The sequence below is a fragment of the Citrus sinensis genome, chromosome 1, assembly GCF_022201045.2.
Source record: "Citrus sinensis cultivar Valencia sweet orange chromosome 1, DVS_A1.0, whole genome shotgun sequence".
In the NCBI taxonomy this organism is placed as follows: Eukaryota; Viridiplantae; Streptophyta; class Magnoliopsida; order Sapindales; family Rutaceae; genus Citrus; species Citrus sinensis.
The window spans coordinates 252,558-271,254 of NC_068556.1; the positions used below are offsets into that span (position 1 = coordinate 252,558).

The window sequence follows — 18,697 nt, forward strand, 5'->3', positions numbered from 1 at the left end:
CATGGATTTACTTGATAATCGAACAAGTGTTGGTCTAGGGAAAGGATTTGCCATTTAGTGGCGAATCATACATATTTGCTTGTTTCTATTATTGGAGTTGGCACTTTGATAAATTTTTTTTAAATTTATTTGCAACCAATTTGCCCATGCAACAGCCGCGGACAAATATTTGTGCCAACGTTTCTGTTCTGTTGTGGATGTATGGATGTATGGCGGCATGAAAGGCTGGTATAAGTCAGTATAACAAGTAACTTCTTTTTGTTATCGGTAACATGTTTGTTGAAAGAATAATTTGTCTATCAAGGTAATGTCTGCGACTAAAAACTTGTGACGGGTACAGACAATATTGTTACGGATTATGTATATTTTATTTGTGACGCGTACTTACAAAATCGTTGCAAATAATGAGAATTTACTATCGTCACTGCCTCGGAAATGGTACACCGCCGGTATATGCGGTGGTATGCTTGCTATTTGACGATTGCGGAGGAATCACTGCATTTTCCTACAAAGAAGTTGCTATGGGTACAAGAGTAAAGCTCATCCTTGGAAATTGATTTGTACGATTTTGACCTTCTACCATTCCTTGTAAGGTAGCAGTTATGGTCATGACGTTGTACTCATATCGATCTCATTTTAGATGTGTTGCTTTCTTTTATATCAATTGTGAAGAACAAAACTTATGAAAAGAACAATCACTTTAATAATATTATGAAAAAAAAGGCGAGGATAGAGATTGGCTGCAAATGAGAGACGCTTATGAGCACATTATCGATCTCAGTAGTTGGATGCGCGGCGACTTGTGTTTGTTAAGAGGCTATGGAGTGTGGGGGACAAGATGATTAAATGAAGTTGATTATTAAAGCTACGATTATCTTCTTTAAATCTTTCGGTTCGTATTTCACAATTGAAAGACACAATAAATAACCCTGGAAAATGCAAGACTAATTAAAAAAGATACTCCTAGATGAAGGGGTGGTGTAGGGGTGGCGTCTTGTCTACTATTCCTAATAAAAAAAGATTTGTTTCCAATAGCCAGGTAAATTCACCCACTTACACCTCCAACATGATACGCAATAGAATTGATCCAAATTCCGAAATTAACAAACTTATAGCTAGTCTACACCAACAGTTCTTAATCAATTATCTGCTAGTTTGCTTTACTCGTCATGAATTGAATCGATCAGTAAGGAGGCCAGTAGCTGTCTAAATCCATGCAGTGTTCCAAGCTCATGTATCTGCTGCCACCAGCAGCTCCGTTAGCTTGATTAATTTCAGCAGCATAGCCAGTCAGACTCTGATCTGCAGCATAGGCAGAACTCGTCATCATTGAACAAGTAACTTCTTCTTGATGCATTGCCTGAGGATGAGGAGGCGGCGGCGGCATTGGTCGCAAAACAGGTTGTGTTGTGGCACCTCCAAGATTTAAATTTAGTCCTGAAATAGTGAATCCTCCTGCAAGTGGATAGTTCATTTGGGACTGGATTGGGAAATTATTATTTACACTCGATGATGCGCCGCCTCGGAACATTCTTGTAAATTCTGCAAGTTGATCTGCATTTCCCGTGTAGTTTCTTCCTACTGGAAATTGGAAATTCTCTGCTTGAATCATTTGTGGCGGTATAACACTTGCTCCTATATCCAAGTTGTAAGCCGGATTCACTGCTCGAGATTGGTTTGTGGGGAATTTTTTGGCACCCGCACTCTTTTGGAACACACGGCAAACTACCCATTCATCCTGTCGAATACACGCCCAAAAAAGAAAAATCAGATTCCATACAATTTTGATATTCTGGAAACCTCCAGTTATACAACTTTTAAATAGAGAAAATATAGGAAAGAGAGAAAAAGAAGCTCTCGACAGGTCACTATGGCAGTCGAATAAGTTATAATTTCTTTTAGAACTTATTTTCATTGAAAAATTGTGGGAGATAATTAGTTGTGCTGCCGAATTAACCACTCTGTGGTGTTGAGACCTTTTTTAACTAAAACAAATGCAGGCTAGGCGAATGATCGAGATTGGGTTCTGAGTCTTTTAATTAATCTATAACAGTTATATTGAATCACTATCGATTAAATATAAGTGAAAAGATGTTTGTTAAAAATTAATCATCAAGTAAGTTCTTATCAAACACTTTTTAAGTAGGCTTTGTTAAAACTAAGCGAAAAAAAAAATGCTTTCTTAAAATTAAGCAAAAACACCCTTAAGTTGTAAGCGATATCGATCGAGCTGCATGCATGTATGCAACGCTGATTTATAGAACATAATTGTTCTCTTATCTTACATCCACTTTGTTTAGTAACGATTTGGAGTGGTGTAGATGAGAAGCGACTATTATGTTTGGATGTGAATGCATCTTATTTCCCCATCAAAGACAAAAGACAAAATTAAAAATAAAAAATGAAAACAAAGGAGAGACCATTCTTTTATCATGGCGAATAGGGTATCTGCCTTAGCTAAGAATCCCGATGTTACCTAGTTTTGTTTTTGCTTCAGTATATAGTTTGTGTTGAAAGTTTCTTTGGCTTCTAATCTAAGTTTTTCAAAGTCCATTGATTATTTTGGTGCTTTCTTGCAACTTCGCTAAAGGGTAATAAACTAAGAAACATGTATATATCTTGTTGTGATGACATGCAAAGCCTAGCCAGTTAGCAGAAAAGACAGAAATATAATTTCAATAATTTTCCAAACAAATTCAGAGAATTAAGCTGCCGGTAAAGGTGTTTCATAATTCTTAATCACCGTCGTGCACTCAAAAAAAAATTCATTAATTTTGATAATAAGAATAAGATGTGTGCATGGGTGCTAGTTGGATCTCAGACTCGAAGCCCACTAACACCGGTGTGGAGTGGAAAGGGGATTTAACGTTCACTGATGCAACGCTTAAAAAGATATACATGTAAGATTTGGAAGAAGGAAAATACCTTAGAGGTTCTAAAAGCAGATTTAGAGTGGATGCGATATTCATGCATAACCCAGTTGGTTTTCTCTCCTCTGGGAGCTCTCCCTCTATAAAACACCAATGTTTTTTTCATCCCAACCAGCTCAGATGTGACGCTGTTGAAGATCTCTTTATCTTTTCCTGTGGTCTTCCAATATCCTGTGTTTGTTGCTCGATTTGTTCTCACACCAGTCGGGTATTTCCGATCCCGAAGACTAAAGAAATACCATTCCTTTTCTCCCATTTTCGCCTTCCCTGGTTGACAGAATATATAACAAAAAATTAAAGAAAATAATCATTGATTTGTAATTTTATGTAGATATACTTGCTGTTCCTCTCATGCAGTCAAGACTGGTCCAAACAGATTTCTGATTGCTGTATATCATAAAAATCATGTAATTTGATTTGGAAAATTTTTAGCTATGCGTCCGTGGCTTTTGACAGTCAATGAAGGGGAAAATTTTTGAAATTTGAAAACCCTAGAGTCTACATGAATCAAGACATATATGAGAATATTTCTACAATAGGCATGCATATATATAAGAACATGGCTAGACAGCTTAGAAATTATTATCAATTGCTACGGTATGTATAAAAGCTCAAATTGTTGGGACTATAGTTTTTATGTCAATCGTATATATAAATGACATATATACTGACATTAATAGGATGTTTATGGTAACGAAGTTGCAGTGTGTTATAACTACCTGGGAGGTCCCACGGTTCACATTTGTTAAGATCAACATCAGCAATTGCTCTTCCTGTGAAACTAGCATCCGAAATCTTGTTTACGAGATAGTAAGTGATGAGTTCTTCATCCGAAGGATGAAATCGAAATCCCGGTGGCAACGTTTCCTCCTTCTTATCTCCTTCCATTTTCTATTATCTCCTTCTCAATTTGTATGTTTCCCTTATGATTATGTTGACCCTGTGCTAAAATAAAATGACATGAAGCGAATTGTTCAAAGTAATCAGAATGAAAATAATAGGGAGCTTCCAAACAAACCCTAGAAAGATGAATTGTTGTCCCTAAGTAAGAGGAAAACCTGATGATTGTAAACTTCTAGGAACTAAGTAGCTTACTTGCGTGGAGAATTTTCAAATCAGTTTTGGTTCAATAATGGTTATTTCTTGAGGGATTCTAGATAACGAAGACGATAGAGAGCTTTTCTTACTTACCATGAACAAGAAATGTGAGAATTTAAAAGCTTCTTGTTTGAAGAAAAGAATTGAGGGTGTGACTGTGAAGCTCTCACCTACTATGTATCTTCACCTGCAAGGTTCATGGCCACGTCCAAATTCCAATGTTTCAAATTACATGGAAAGACAGTCATTCAAGAAATCCTTTATTTAGGATATTTACATGATCGCCCACTTGTCGTTTAGTTTAAAAATACATATCGGTAAAATGGCCATATGGTCCTCACCATGTCTCTAGGAAATAAATAATTAATTGCATTTTCAGTACAGATATTTTTTACCAACAATTTTTTGTCTAGTTTCGTGCTAGCTAGGCTTCAATTGAGCTTGATTTAGAAGCGCTTTTTCATAACCCTTATTAGTGATATAAGCAGTGTAAATATATATATAGAGAAAACTTTTGACCCGAAATTGAAGTTAGAGACGGATTTCTGACGTCGTAGATTGATTTTTATAATGTTGTAAATTGATTTATGATACTATAAACCCCATTTTGGATTTTAATTCTAAATTTTAATCTCGGATCTTATACACACACACATGTACGTATAGGGTTGTGGGTGTCCTCATTTTTTCATGCGGACATACTATTAAACCGTACGGTTTAAAAGCGTGTCTCCATTGACTCTATTAAAATGGTTTAATAGCCTGTCTACATAAAAATAAATAAATAATTGAAGCTGCCTGTAATAGAGAATGACTATGTGTGTGTGTGTGTGTGTGTATGTGTGTGTGTGTGTGTGTGTATGTATGTATGTATTGAGTGTTGTTGATATTGAGTCATAATAAGAATTTACATTTTTTTTGTGTACTAAAATAGCAAAATAAACAAAAATAAATGCATTACAGCTAATTTGTAGTTTCTGATCTTTTAATTCCATCTATATTTTAAAAAATTGGAACACACACTAAATAATTTCTCTGTATAATTTGAATGTAACATCCGAGAATAGAATACTGTTCATGCCTTCGTGGATCCGAGACAATACAGATAGATTTTAAAGAGTGAGTTGAAGCTAGGGATACCATGAATTGTAGTAATTAAGAAACAACCAAGAAGAACCACGAATATAGGGAAATTAGAATAATAATATATAGGAAATAAATTCCCTGAGACCGAGGGAATAAATTAAAAACATCAATCATGAAATTATATAAGATCTTTGGAGCATATATTGCAACTCTTAACAACAGAAAAATTAAATATTAATGAAACTGTACTGATAATAAGGATTTGGTCATGCAAATAAGACAAAGTCACGTAGACAATGTCCACTTCAGCACGTAAATCCCGTTGATATCTATTGAAACCTAAGTACCAAACATCTGTATTACTAGCCAATTTTGCACGTGATGGTGGACCCTTTTCAATGGGTATCTGCCACGTCAACAGCCCCAAATTCTGTGGGAGCTTTTGAAATTGTAAGTTGCAACACTAGGAAAATGGTTTAGGGTTCCATTTAATAATGGTTGATTCTAGGGAAAGCATTTTGCCTTCTTTGAGACCATTTTCCCAGATTCCTTGGGTCTTTGTTCTCATGTTTCGGATCTTAATTAGTTCGTGATTTGTGTTTCATTATAGTTGTTCTCTCTCTCTCTCTATTCACACACGTGTGGGTGTAGATATACAAACACTGTTAAAAGAGTATTCATAGGATCGGCTTATTTTGTGTGCTTTCTCAACACTGCTAAAAACGTAAAATCAATAGCAAGACTTCACCAAATGTTTTTTTTTTTCCTTTTCAGAGATCAATTTGAATGTTTATTTTTTTGTGGATCACAACAAAATTGGCAAGCCGAAAGAATCAAGTGTAAAATTTGGAAGAATTGAGAAAATCCAAAATCTGCCAACTCAAGAAAAGATTAGCCAAATTTCCTTATGGCCATTTCCAATTAAAATCATCATGACATGATTCCTTTCCTTCTGATCTTTCGTTGTTCTGTATAGAAAAGGCTATTGTAAAGCCTGAATTAATAATCAATGAGAATATATGGGAAACATTATTTAATTTCTTCACTCGTAGTAGTTTTTGTATCTTTTTTTTTTTTTTTTTTGAGTATCTATTGACTTTTCTTCTCGGAGAAAAGGTAAAATTTTACTTGACACAGTTTGTTTGATCTGCTTCTTTTTTGTTTCAAATTTTACAACCGTTAGTCTGTAAGCAGGGTACATGCACATCCTTTTCCCATTGTTGCGCTTTCTTTCCCGTTTCTCCTCTTTAGTTTACCTCCTTCGTGCAGGAAGAGTGCTAGCTAGCTAACATTTTTTGTCCCAAATCAAATATCAACAAAGATTGTGTATAGTCAGAAACTATGAGTTGCAGACATCAGCATTTTTGTAATTAATATTTATACAGAATTAAAATTGTTAGGAAAAAGGAAAAATATCTCGTATTGATTGAATATTGAACTTCAGTTAAGTTTATAAGATTTAGACAATCCTCGACTCTTGAACTAATTTTTGGGTCGCGTTAGGACCATAGGCTTCTATATAGTATTAGAGCTAAACTCATGCATGAGTGGGCTCTCATTACCTTACCACATGACAACAACCTATCAAAAAGACCAGCTTACCTGTGACAGTTGTGTTCGAGAATTAAAGAAAAAATATCTCATATCGACTGATTATTGAATTTTGATTAAATATATAAGTTTTAGGCAACCCTTAACTCTTGAGCTAACTTTTGGATTAAGTTAGACTCATAGACTTTTTAAAAAATTTCCAAGGCTAGTAGCTAGAGAATAGATGGTAATGATAAAAGAAATTACGAACTCCTAAGCCTAATCTCGTCTAAGAAAAAAATACAAACATCCGTATCTAATATTTTCATATTGAATCTATCTAGTCTCATATCCACACCTTCGACTTAGACCTTTTATATATTGATCGGCGTGTTGATGATGGCAAATTCTCTTTTTTCTTTAGGGGTTTTACTTCAATAATTTCTATAACTTGTTTAATAAATAATAACTAATTCTCGCTAACTGCATATATCAGTCGTCTTTCTTGTTTTTTAAGTACATCTGTCGAGAATCGCACTGAAATTTTAAAATACATTTTCCATTTGATGATCTCTTTGCCGTTAATTATGATTTTGGAAAGATTGAGAGGTATAACTTTTCCATTATTGAGCAATAAGTTATGAGAACTTAAACAAATACAATACATAACCATCTATCACAATCTTTTTGATAACTCAATAAGTTCGGAGAATTTAAACAAATATAATACTTAACCATCTATCACAATCTTTTGTTAACTTATCAAACACTTCAAATTATGATATTTCAAAAAGGTCTTGATCGCGCCTACCTGTTCTCCGATGGCCAACTAACCTTTACAGACAATTTTCTAATTAATTTAAGATTTATTAGAAATATGATGATGATATATACGTGATTGATTGGTATGCTCGATGATTGAAAGAGGGAAGAACTCTGAACTTGATAAGTTTATCCAACAAGCTGGGCATGGAAGATCCAATCATTGATATTGATGCAATTAATTCATCAACCTTTGTACAAATATATATGATTATGAAAATTTGAAGAGATGATGATACTCAGGCAACTCAGCTATGAAATAGCAATAAATGTTTATGTTAGAGCACATACTGCATGAATCCACAAATTCTCTCTGCCGAACAAATGTACCAACATGACAAAGAAATAAATCCAAATTTAGCTAATGCCCATCTCTTGTGTCACCAATTAGTTTCTTTTTACTTTGAGTTTGTCAACAGACCAAAAAAAGGAAAATTCCCCTTTTGCCTCGTAATATTAACGATATCATATACTTGTATGGAAATTGAGTTAGGGTTTGAACACAGTTGATTTTACTTTATGAGTTTATTTCATTGTAGTAGTGTCGTTGAAACATATTTTATCATGGAAAGTTACGATACACCAATTCAGATCATCTTGTTATAATCATGCATATTATTAATTAAGTTTGCGTGTAAATTTGCATAACCTTCGTGGAATAAAATTATTGTTCATGGTGTCATTTGATCAACACGATTCTAAGGTAAATGCTTCTCCTTTCTCCTTCTGGGTTATTTTTTGAAAAAATAATTAATGAACGGTTTATTGATTCTCACTGTGAAGTAGTTGGAAAATATTTTTCAATGAAACACTCCAGATCGAAAAGATGGAAAACCGTAAAAACAGTTGTAGAAAGATCATTCAAGCATTGATATCCTACTTGTCAAACACTTCAAAATATGATAAAAAGATGACAAATAGTTTATTGATCTCATAATTACGCACACCTTCCAAACAAATAATGACAAAAAAACTTAAAAGTAGTTTTGCAAAAGGAGATTAATAATGAAATTTTACATATTATATATATAAAAAATTTACTTGAATTGTTAACTCAAGGATACAAGAAATCGATCAAGAGAGGAGGAGAGCTGGTATGATTTTTGTTTCCAAAAGGGTGCAAGATATTCAACAGAGTAGTTGCATGTCAAGATGTATAAATGGAACTCTTGAATAATTAATTATTGTCATATGTACGATTCACTCACTACATGTACAGAATTACTATTGCACTTACTGTGTACGTAAGTTAGTTTTTAGTTAGCGTGAGAGATTGTTTGTTGCATTTATTTTTTTTTTCTCGTCTAAATTAAAAACATTATAGTAAACCATTTCTATAAATTAAGCTCTCAGATAAGTTAGGTTAGGTTAGAAGATCCATTATATATTCTAACTAGAGTAATACGTAGACTAAATAATAATTGATATATATGTATGTGTATTTTATGCAACCCGTTGAATTGAATCGGCTTGTCGTTTAAAAGAGGTTGTTGCAATAAGTAGTAACATTTTGTTTTTCATTCTTATTGGGCCAATAGCCCAGTCGTGTGGTCTGAGCTGAAGGCCCGTTTTGTTTAATTAAACACCAAATGGACACGAAATATAAAATTCATAAAAGACACAACGGAACGGAACCCTAATCGTTGCTGTCTCCGCTCTGCCGCATCGCCTTCAGGTGGTACCTACAGGTACCGACGTCGAACAACTGTTCTTTTACTGGGTTTGTTTGTTTATTTATTTATTTATTTATTTTAACAACTGGTGTCTGTGATCTAATGTTGTTGTTGTTCATGCGATTATGTGCTGTCATATATGTAGTGTGATTTTGGATTGAGTGATTAGGTTCCCCAGTTGATGCTGGTAGCATTTTTATTTTGATGCACCCGTTGTTAATTTAATAATTTCCTGTGCCTGTCACATAATGAATAAATGAATTGATAATGGCAGCAATTAAAGCTCGCTCACTCACTCAATGTAAGCGCCCTGTGTTCTGTAGCTTGTAGAAGAAAGACATGTTGGAGCAGGAGACAAATCCAACTATTAGCAAATCAACTGGCCTGCCTCGAAAACGATTCTATCGAGCTCGAGCACACAGCAACCCACTAAGTGATTCCCACTTCCCTGTTCCGATCTCCCCTTCTCATGTCGACTATTCCCTTCATTACCCTCATTTTTTCCCCCCAGCTGATCAAGTTAATTGTTCTAAGAAGATTCAGTTTGCAGACATTGGTTGTGGTTTCGGAGGACTTCTAATTAGTCTTTCAACACTTTTCCCTGAGGTGTTGATGATTGGGATGGAACTTAGAGATAAAGTTACAGAGTATGTCAAGGAACGGATTTTAGCGCTGAGGGTGTCGAATCCTGGTCAATATCAGAATATCTCAGTTGTTCGAACTAATTCCATGAAGTACATTCCTAATTACTTTGAGAAAGGACAACTTACAAAGATGTTTTTCTTGTTCCCTGATCCTCATTTCAAGGAGAAGAATCATCGTCGTAGAGTGATTAGTCCGCACTTGTTAGATGAGTATGCTTATGTTCTTGGTGTTGGAGGGATTATATACACAATTACTGATGTCGAAGAGCTAGGAGACTGGATGAGGTCTTGTTTAGAGAATCACCCCATGTTTGAAGCCCTTACAAAAGAAGAGCTTGAAGCAGATCCAGTAGTAAAGCTCTTGAGTTCTGCAACTGAGGAAGGACAAAAGGTTGCTCGAAATGGGGGACAGACTTTTCAGGCAGTTTTCAGACGCATAGTGCCAACCTCGTGACTAGCTTGGGTATAAATTTTTTCTGCTCAAGTTTTCTTATGCAGGTGACTGTCTTGGTAGAGCAATGGATTTGATGTTGGTTACTAAAATTTCTGTTGTCAAAATTAGTCTTATTTTGAATGCTTGCTTTTTGAAGTATTTGATTTTCTGTGAATTTAATATTGCTATCATGAAAACAACGGATTAGAGTTATACCTTACATTAATCGATCTCGGTTTTTTGTATTCAGTGTAGGGTGGAAATTCTTCATGCATACATTGAAAGTTTCTTATTTTAAATCATAAGAGTTATATTTGGGAAATTGACTGGATGAATTTTTCCAGGAGGGGCAGTTGCATTGAATGTTGGTTATTGAAGATGCAGCAATGACTTGAAGAATGAAAGTGATGCTTTCTTTAAGCAATATGATTTCTTCAAGGAGCACTTGCACCCCTACCAAATTAAAATATTCACATATTTCAGTAATAATAGGCGTTACATCTCTTAGAAATATTTTCAGGCTTTGCAGGGCAAGCTGATTTCATTGAGTTTATTGCGGTAACCATCCATTTTCTGCCTCCTTCTCCTCCTCCTGAGATTAGTGGAAAGAAACATGAAATGATTCCTTGAATGAACTTTTTCTTGGCAAGCATTCATAAGTAAAAAGGAGAACGACGCTTAGGTCTCTAATATTTTTAATTTTTATCACTTGTCTCTATTTTTTTTTTTAATACCCCATTACATCGCCGATGTTATACTTTTAAAGATGAAACTTAATTGTTGCAGGGTCAGTACGACTTTTAACATACAAAATTCTACCTGCCTTTTGATAGCAAGATATAATAGTAAAGGAGCTTAATTGTTTTTTCCTTTCTTCTTCTTTTTGTTGTTTAAAGTTTTGTCGTCAGGAACATGGCGAGAGATTCAAAAATATTAAGTACCCAAGTAGAAAAACTGAGAAATATTTAGATATTGGGAACATAGTGTTATTCTCCCAAAAAAAAAAAAACAAAAAATGTAATATTTCTCACATTTAATACTTAAAAGTGCCAATAGTTTGTCTTCAACTCTTTCTCTAGAGAAGCACTTGTTAACATTCCTCACAATCTGTTTCATTATTATTTAATTTATTGAGATCTCACAATTAAACAATCACGTTACTAGTCAAATAACTAAGTACGCGATCATACCCATTATAAAGAAGCTTTAGAAACTTGTTTCACATTTGCTTGGTGTACGAATTTGCTTATAAGCTGAGAAATTGCACTTGTATCCGAAGAAGTCAACTCTTCTTATGCGTTTTCCAACATTTGAAGCTCCTACAGACCAGATTGAATCGAATAATTTGTTAGTAGTCTAAAAGCGGCGTTGAAACATTTAATTGAACAATTTTATTAGGGAAAATGATCAAAACCACCTTATTATTTCGGTAAATTAATCTTTTCTTCAATGATCATATTTCGAACCTCATCAAAACCGTCAAAAGACTAAAAACATTTCATTTTTCTTTCCTTTCTTACTACTTACTTTACCTTAGATATGGTAAAACCTACCGTTTAGTAATAAATAAGGTAAAAAAGTAAAAAAGCACATAAGTTTGAAATTAGTTTAAAATAATAATAATGAGAGGTTTGATGGGTTTTAAGATATGAAGAGATTTATAAATGATTAATTTCGACAAAACGTCAGCATTAGAACTTCCCTTTGTCCTAAAATTCGGTACTGTTGAAAAGTCAATACATAGATTCAAAATTGGACAAACACTTATATTTGGAGGTGGCCACAAAAGTTCACTTTTGGAGGAGTTTGGAGCCGTATGCATGGTTTTTTTTTTCAAAAATAAAGAATTTTTGCCACTTGATGAAGACTTTTTCTAATGCAATTGAAGAGTTTTTTCAAAGGTAGAAATGGTGGTCGAAATCATTGAAATAATTGCATGGAATTTGGTTATTAGGTACAATCTTGGTGCCTATAAATAGAGAGCATTTATTCCTTCTATTGTAGCCCAAAATTAAGAAGAAAAAAAATCGAGTGAAGGATTGTTGAGAGAGTGAGCAATTAGAGAGTGTATAATTGTTAATTCGGATAATTAACAATATATGGTGCATATGGGATTAAGGTGAAAGCTACAGCTGCTGTAAAAAAAAGCTGTAACTGTGAAACAATAGTTAGTAATATATAATAAATAAAAATTTTGATAAAATTATTAAAAATATAATAGATTTTCTATTATACAAGTGAAAAATCATATCAACGTATCTTCCAAATTACAACAATTAGTGTTTACCAAATACTTTAATGATGTAACTTTTAAGTTACAGCTGCCTAACCTCAATCCCAAACGCATCCATAATGTATATTCTAGTCGACGTATATAGGCAAGCAAGCTGATCGAAAAGGCAACATTATGTGGATTATTGAAGTTCTATATAGATAACAAAGTGTACATTAAACATTTCTACTATTGAAGTTCTAAATCTAAATAAATTTTTATAAATGAACACTTTGTATGCATTTATCCTTACAAAAAAAATAAAAATAAAATGAAAGAATTATATCCAACATTTGAGTTTTGATGAGAAAAATCTACAAACTAATTGAGTCAATGGGCCACGAACTTTAACCATAACTCGACACCGAAAGAAATTGTGTTGATTTAGACTTGACTTATTCAATAATTGTGTCAAATTTAACCACCTATACTCATTTATTCGTGCCGTGTTCATATCAAGTAGTCGGATCGTGTCAAATTTTGCTAGCTCTATTCACCATTACAATATTGCCATCTTTTAATTAAATTACATAGATATCCTTTGACAATTAGTAGGTACAAAATTACAAACCATTAAACCACTCATCCTCTTGTCCACGCAACTGAAAAGTTAGGGGCTGTTTGGTGTATTTCATGGAGCTCATTTTCATTTTCGCTTTTAGAATGTAGATGAAGTACGTATTCAGCAACTGTTTTGAGAGAACATGTCATATTGATAAAATTTAAAATACATGGTACACATATTAGTCATTAAGGTGGGTAAAACCGAACCAAACTGAAACTAAAAATTTATTGCAAACTTAAACCGAATTAATGCCCACCTTTAAGAAAATAAAAACCAAATTAAAACCAATAGTTCGGTTTAGTATTGGTTTTTCGGTTCAGCTTCAATTTTTTGGTAACAGTTTAGATTAACAAATTAGTTTTTCAGTTTAACTTAACTTGCACACAAGGCCTACTATAATCAATGTATAATAATGAAAAATAATAATTTACAAATTTGTATTCGCAAAAAAAAAAATTACAAGAATTTTGTACTAAAATAAAACATTTTCAGAATCATTATCACTATTTTTAATATAATTTTTTTTTACCCAAAATATAAATAAAATAAAATAAAATAAGTTTCTACACCATAGTATATTTTAAAAGCTAAAAAATTGAATATAGAAGTACAAATCAAAAGTTACAAAACCCAAACTGAACTCATAATATCGTTGGATCGTCATCCTTTTATAAAATTTTAGTATGGTCTAATGCTTATGAAATATTTTGTGGTTAACCCAACTCAGTATATTTTTTGGTTAACCCTTTTGTTTCCTCTGCTTCTAAGTTCTATCGATGTTCTGCCTTAAAACTTAATGCTAGGATAAATAGAAAGGAGGATTATCATTCGATTCAATGGAATATTAATAACACTCATTACCACTATTTCTTAGTACAAACTAATATCAAAACAGGATTTATAGTTGCACTAAGTTGAATCTCCATGACACCAATGAGGTTGAATCTAGGACACTGTTGTAGGAGTCCCCTATTCCGTCCTGCCATTTCTTCTCTAACTAGCTCTATTCTCTAAGGCTGCCTCTGTTATCAAAAAGAAAGAGATGGATGAGATCAAGTGCAAATTAAAATCACGTCTACAAAAGGCAGCATGGCAGCAGAAACTAAACAGGTACTGAATCAGACGTAGTTTTTGATGACAGCACCTCTTGCTCTTAAGACTAAAATGTCTTTCTTGTTACAAGAGCGGTACAAAAAGGTGTACTCAGCAGTCTTTGGTATTTGGGCACTGCTTTGCATATGCTGTTCAAGCTTTCCACCAATTGCACATCTGGAGAGAAGTAGCATTGGGACTTCTTCACAGTTTGACCCAATGCCAAGCAGTATCGATTCTGGTAAAGCAACCTATTTCAATGAGTGCAAAATCATTTTTTTTTATTTTTGGGAGAAAATGAGCACAAAATCACATTTAATCAACTCAAAAAGTAAGATGCTTGAATATACCTCGACAATGATCAAATCAATTGTTGAAATAAAGGCTTTCATATCATCTTGAAGCACGAAGTGAGATACCCCAAGAGCAAGCTCACAAGCGTAATTATCATCAACATCAGAATTTGGAGAGGCAATCAAACTGATCTCCAACTAAATGGAAAACCTCAAAAGGGAAGTATCCCATTATTCCTCAGATGGGGTCTCATATATGATCTGGGACATCTTCTTGCTCCTGAGTTTCCACTGAAAACAAAGAGAACACTGTCGCACAACATGAAACGTTAATTTTGTATTTTCTCCCACATTATCTGCCTATCATATAAAGACAGGTGGGAAAATTAATTTTGTTAGGAGTCAAAGGGATTTTGGATAAGTTATTACTGAGTTATAACAGATACACATCTTAAGAACATTTTAAGATGGACAACCAATTAAGGTAAATGACAAAGGCAGTTATATGAATCAATAGCAATTGGATGAGATTTAAGAAAGAACTATTATATTATATATGAATCCAATAAAAAGAACATATTCTTGACACAAGTATTCAACCTCTACTATCACATAACTAGGTTATGAATCCCAAGAAGAAAACATATTCTTATCGCAACCATTCAAATTTCTGGTTCGTACATTATTAGATTAGTTAGATGTATACATGGAATAAGATTTGTTTTACACAAACATATTCATTTAAAAAATAAAAAATAAAAAGACTTCAGCACACTTTCAACACACAGGAAAGCCTGGAACCATGTATACAGAAACCCAAATTTTGTAGGAGACCTAACAGGATGATTCTATTCGCCTCTAAGCTTACAAGCTGAAAATCATACAATATACATTGCAATAGCTTCTCTATTCAGCTTTCCTTTTGAATGCTGGAGTTAGCACTAAGTGCTAGTCAATGCAAAAGAAAATTTCACTACACTACAGAAATTTGAATGGAACACTGAAAATGGCACATACCTGTTGAAGAGCATTTGCAAGTCCCACAATCTAGAAACCTGTCACCATCTTAAAGAATTTGTTAAGGTTCAAAACAAGAACTACAACTCACAAGTGTCAGGCCCTGTTTTCGACAACCACGAATTCCATCATGTATATGCATATTTATAGCTTATTGAAGTGGAAAAGCTCATTTGTTCCTCAACAACCACTTTTGATGTATGTCCCGTGCCTTGTCTGATTCCTTCATTCTGCGATATCTCTTCTTAAGTATCCGAAATGGAATGTGATCAATGGCTAAACCTAATGTTTGTATCTTGGCAAAAACCTCCTCTGCCTCCTTCATGTTACCTCTAGCACAATGACCTTTAATTAATTCAGTATAAGTTATTATATCAGGCGTGATTCCCCTACGCAGCATTTCATCATATAATTGAAGCGCCAAATGAATATGCCCCAAATTACAAGAAGCGCCTATTAATAAATTATAAGTAAATACATCAGGAAAAATGCCATCTAAAAGCATCTCCTTTTTCAGAGAAAACGCATCGAAAATACTTCCACCTCTTGTTTCTGCAAGAATTAGCGCATTAAAGGTAAACACATTTGATGAAACGCCAAAAGACAGCATTAGGTCTCTAATAGAGAATGCATTACTGAGATCTCCACATCTTCCATAACCATCAATTATCACGTTCCATATATGAGGCTCAGGCACCACCGACTTCTCTAACATAGAAAGCAGAAATTCCCTAGCCTTAACAATGTCCCCATGAATACAGAGACCTTGAATTATTGTCTTGTATGAAATCTGATCCGGTGCAACTCCTGTTTTTGACAGAACACCATAAAAATGACTAGCCTCATCCAATTTTCCTTGTTTGCAAAGACAGTTTAGAAGAGTATTGTAAGTAATAACATCCGGAAGAAAACCTCTTTTAAGCATCTGACAGAAGTAAGCAAATGCAGAACTAATATCTCCATTCAAACAGAATCCATTTATAAGGACATTATACGCCACAATATCTGTTTGGATATTCTTTTGGAACATATCATTCCAAAGAGCTAGAGCCTGAAACTTATCTCCATTCTTAAAATAACTATCCATAAGTATAGTTGACGTAATTACATCGGAGGTAGCCTTGCCATCGTCATCAGCTAATACCTCTCCAAGAAACTTCACAGCATCTCCTAAAAGACCCTTCTTGCATAACGCATGTACGAGTATGTTATGTGTAACTCTATTTGGCCTAATCCCATTATTTGCCATAGTGGAGAAAAGATGAAGAGCCTTATCCAGCTCGTTGACACGACAGTACCCCGTGATAAAAGCGTTGTAGGTTGCACAATTGGGGGAGGGACGCATTTCCGACATTTCCCTAATAACATGATCTGCCTTCTCCAAGTCACCAATTTTACACAGCTCATTAACAAGATAATTATGTGTTAACACATCTGGAACAGTGCCTTTTTGAATCATTTTTCTCCGCAACCATAGAGCTGTCCCAATCTTCCCTCCTAAACACAGGTCCCTAATTACAGCTACATGTCTTCTGTAATCAGTTTCCAAGGTGCACCTCACAGGACCTGTATCTCTGCAAAATTTCACTTAGAAATTAATAAAAATTGGCCTGAACTCCAAAAATCATAAAGTCTACAAACTCATACAAATCAATCAGTAATTATGTACTTCAATAAAAACTGATAAGAATAATTTATCTAGCAGCCGACATCTTAATAATTTACAAGACAATATAATTCAACTTCTAACTCGTAGAAAAACAGGAGTTTCAAACAAAAAGATCCAAGGGGATGTATGCAGCTATCATACTTCTGCTTAATTTTGAAAGCACAATAGCTAAAGTATCAAATTTGCCTTTGCAGCTAATATTTTTATCAGACTACCCACCCCCCAATTATATTCAACAGCTAGTGATTTCATTCCACAACAACTATGGACTAAAAACCACCGAACGTTAATCGCAAACATACAAACGGCAATAAACAGAAATACACTACAACTAGGAATGTATTGAAAAGGTTACCTCATAGTTTTCAAACGATCCAAATTTTCCTTTAAAATTAAATCCAGTGCGTTAAAAACTGCCTGGGGATTTCCTTCATTGTCAGAATCCTTATTTGAGAACCAATGCCGAGTTTTGGAACGACATTGATCACCAACATAGCTCATAATATCGTTCAAAGTACAAGGCAAATTATCATCATCGCTACATGTCCTATAAATAGATTAACAAATGTGAGCATTTCATTGGTAAAGAAATAACTAAACCTTGTTTCAAAAGAATAAATAGTCTAAATCATCAAAATACCTTGAGTTGGAAAAAATGCGAGCTACATTGAGCTTGATGGAGTCGAAGGTTTGATACAAAAATCTAAGTATTTGAATATGAACTGGTGATGAGGATTCTCCGCAGGCAATAAATAACTAAAATAAAAATTAATAAATAAATAAATAAAGTGAGTGCTTAAAAAATGACAAAATGGAAGATTGAAAAGAAGAATAAAACTTACGGCCATTAGATAATGTATCTCTCTGCGTTTGAATCGAATCTGAACCGTACATCAACTCTGAAGCATATATAACATATGATAAACACAGAGGGGACTGACAGTCGATGTCCCCCGCTAATGGAACTCTCTAGAAGAAATTTTTGGGACCTGAATGAGCGTCGTCTATTGATTATTGAGAAGAGGCGCTGAGTGTAAAGTTGAGCTTGGGAGAGACGAAGATGGGATTGATGCTGTATCGAGGAACGCAAAACATACAAGGCCATTGGTGGCCGGCGGAACCCAACTTCAACTTGGCCCACTGCTCTAAACGCAGCGTTTTTGTTATCAAATGTGGAAGTACAGTTATAATTAATTATGTAGTTAAATTTTATATAATCATTATTTTTATGTTAACTTTTTAATATATATATATATTATAACATCATTTACATATTATATAATTGATTTATTTTTTAAAAAAATTCTTCTTATCTTGAGCATGAAATTTTGGACAGTAAGTAATATTTGAAAGAGTTTTCACTTCAAGCCAAGTGATATTAATTTATTTCATCTACTCCTACTTTGGGATTTACTCTTAAGTCATTCTCAATACTGTCTGTAATTTATCCTTTTCTTTATCCAAACCCTTTTTCAAAATTCTGCAGAAACTCTAACAATCCTTCAAGTACAACATCAGCATCGTCACTTTTCCTGAGCAAAAGACATATCACTTGATAGCATGGGTAAGTCCT

General features: G+C 34.0%; 3 protein-coding genes across 9 annotated transcripts; 1 reads left to right on the plus strand and 2 right to left on the minus strand.

Moving 5' to 3' along the window:
- Positions 1–540: 540 nt before the first annotated feature.
- On the minus strand, positions 541–4,107 carry LOC102616408 (protein CUP-SHAPED COTYLEDON 1). The gene is made up of 3 exons (XM_006483552.3): positions 3,650–4,107; positions 2,926–3,197; positions 541–1,738 (listed from the first exon to the last, which is right to left on the minus strand). The coding sequence occupies exons 1-3, from the start codon at positions 3,816–3,818 to the stop codon at positions 1,184–1,186; spliced, it is 996 nt and encodes a 331-aa protein (XP_006483615.1). The 5' UTR covers positions 3,819–4,107; the 3' UTR covers positions 541–1,183.
- A 4,883-nt stretch (positions 4,108–8,990) lies between these two features.
- Positions 8,991–10,924, plus strand: LOC102615737 (tRNA (guanine-N(7)-)-methyltransferase). 4 transcript variants are annotated; one of them, XM_015531815.3, is made up of 3 exons: positions 8,991–9,154; positions 9,463–10,281; positions 10,561–10,924. In XM_015531815.3, exon 2 carries the CDS (start codon positions 9,479–9,481, stop codon positions 10,235–10,237), a length of 759 nt encoding a protein of 252 aa, XP_015387301.1. In that variant the 5' UTR covers positions 8,991–9,154; positions 9,463–9,478; the 3' UTR covers positions 10,238–10,281; positions 10,561–10,924. The 4 variants fall into 4 exon arrangements, with proteins under 4 accessions (XP_015387301.1, XP_006483613.1, XP_052298516.1 ...); XM_006483550.4 differs by having other exon boundaries at positions 9,463–10,246; XM_052442556.1 differs by lacking the exon at positions 10,561–10,924 and having other exon boundaries at positions 9,463–10,465.
- A 2,936-nt stretch (positions 10,925–13,860) lies between these two features.
- On the minus strand, positions 13,861–18,286 carry LOC102615245 (pentatricopeptide repeat-containing protein At5g24830). Of its 4 annotated transcripts, none has more exons than XM_025100943.2 (7): positions 17,967–18,286; positions 17,765–17,880; positions 17,480–17,671; positions 15,456–17,029; positions 14,496–14,729; positions 14,198–14,396; positions 13,861–14,075 (listed from the first exon to the last, which is right to left on the minus strand). In XM_025100943.2, exons 1-4 carry the CDS (start codon positions 17,970–17,972, stop codon positions 15,625–15,627), a joined length of 1,719 nt encoding a protein of 572 aa, XP_024956711.1. In that variant the 5' UTR covers positions 17,973–18,286; the 3' UTR covers positions 13,861–14,075; positions 14,198–14,396; positions 14,496–14,729; positions 15,456–15,624. The 4 variants fall into 4 exon arrangements, with proteins under 4 accessions (XP_024956711.1, XP_024956710.1, XP_024956712.1 ...); XM_025100942.2 differs by having other exon boundaries at positions 14,496–14,747; XM_025100944.2 differs by having other exon boundaries at positions 14,198–14,383; positions 14,496–17,029.
- Between the last annotated feature and the right edge of the window lie 411 nt (positions 18,287–18,697).

Coding starts and splice junctions, on each gene's coding strand:
- LOC102615737 (XM_015531815.3), top strand. CDS start 9,479: ATGTTGGAGCAGGAGACAAATCCAACTATTAGCAAATCAACTGGCCTG.
- LOC102615245 (XM_025100943.2), bottom strand. Junction 17,672..17,764: donor CGCATTTTTTCCAACTCAAG/GTATTTTGATGA, acceptor ATCTATTTATAG/GACATGTAGCGATGATGATA. Junction 17,030..17,479: donor GATCGTTTGAAAACTATGAG/GTAACCTTTTCA, acceptor GAAATTTTGCAG/AGATACAGGTCCTGTGAGGT.
- LOC102616408 (XM_006483552.3), bottom strand. CDS start 3,818: ATGGAAGGAGATAAGAAGGAGGAAACGTTGCCACCGGGATTTCGATTT. Junction 3,198..3,649: donor TGAACCGTGGGACCTCCCAG/GTAGTTATAACA, acceptor TCTGTCAACCAG/GGAAGGCGAAAATGGGAGAA. Junction 1,739..2,925: donor CTGCTTTTAGAACCTCTAAG/GTATTTTCCTTC, acceptor TGTATTCGACAG/GATGAATGGGTAGTTTGCCG.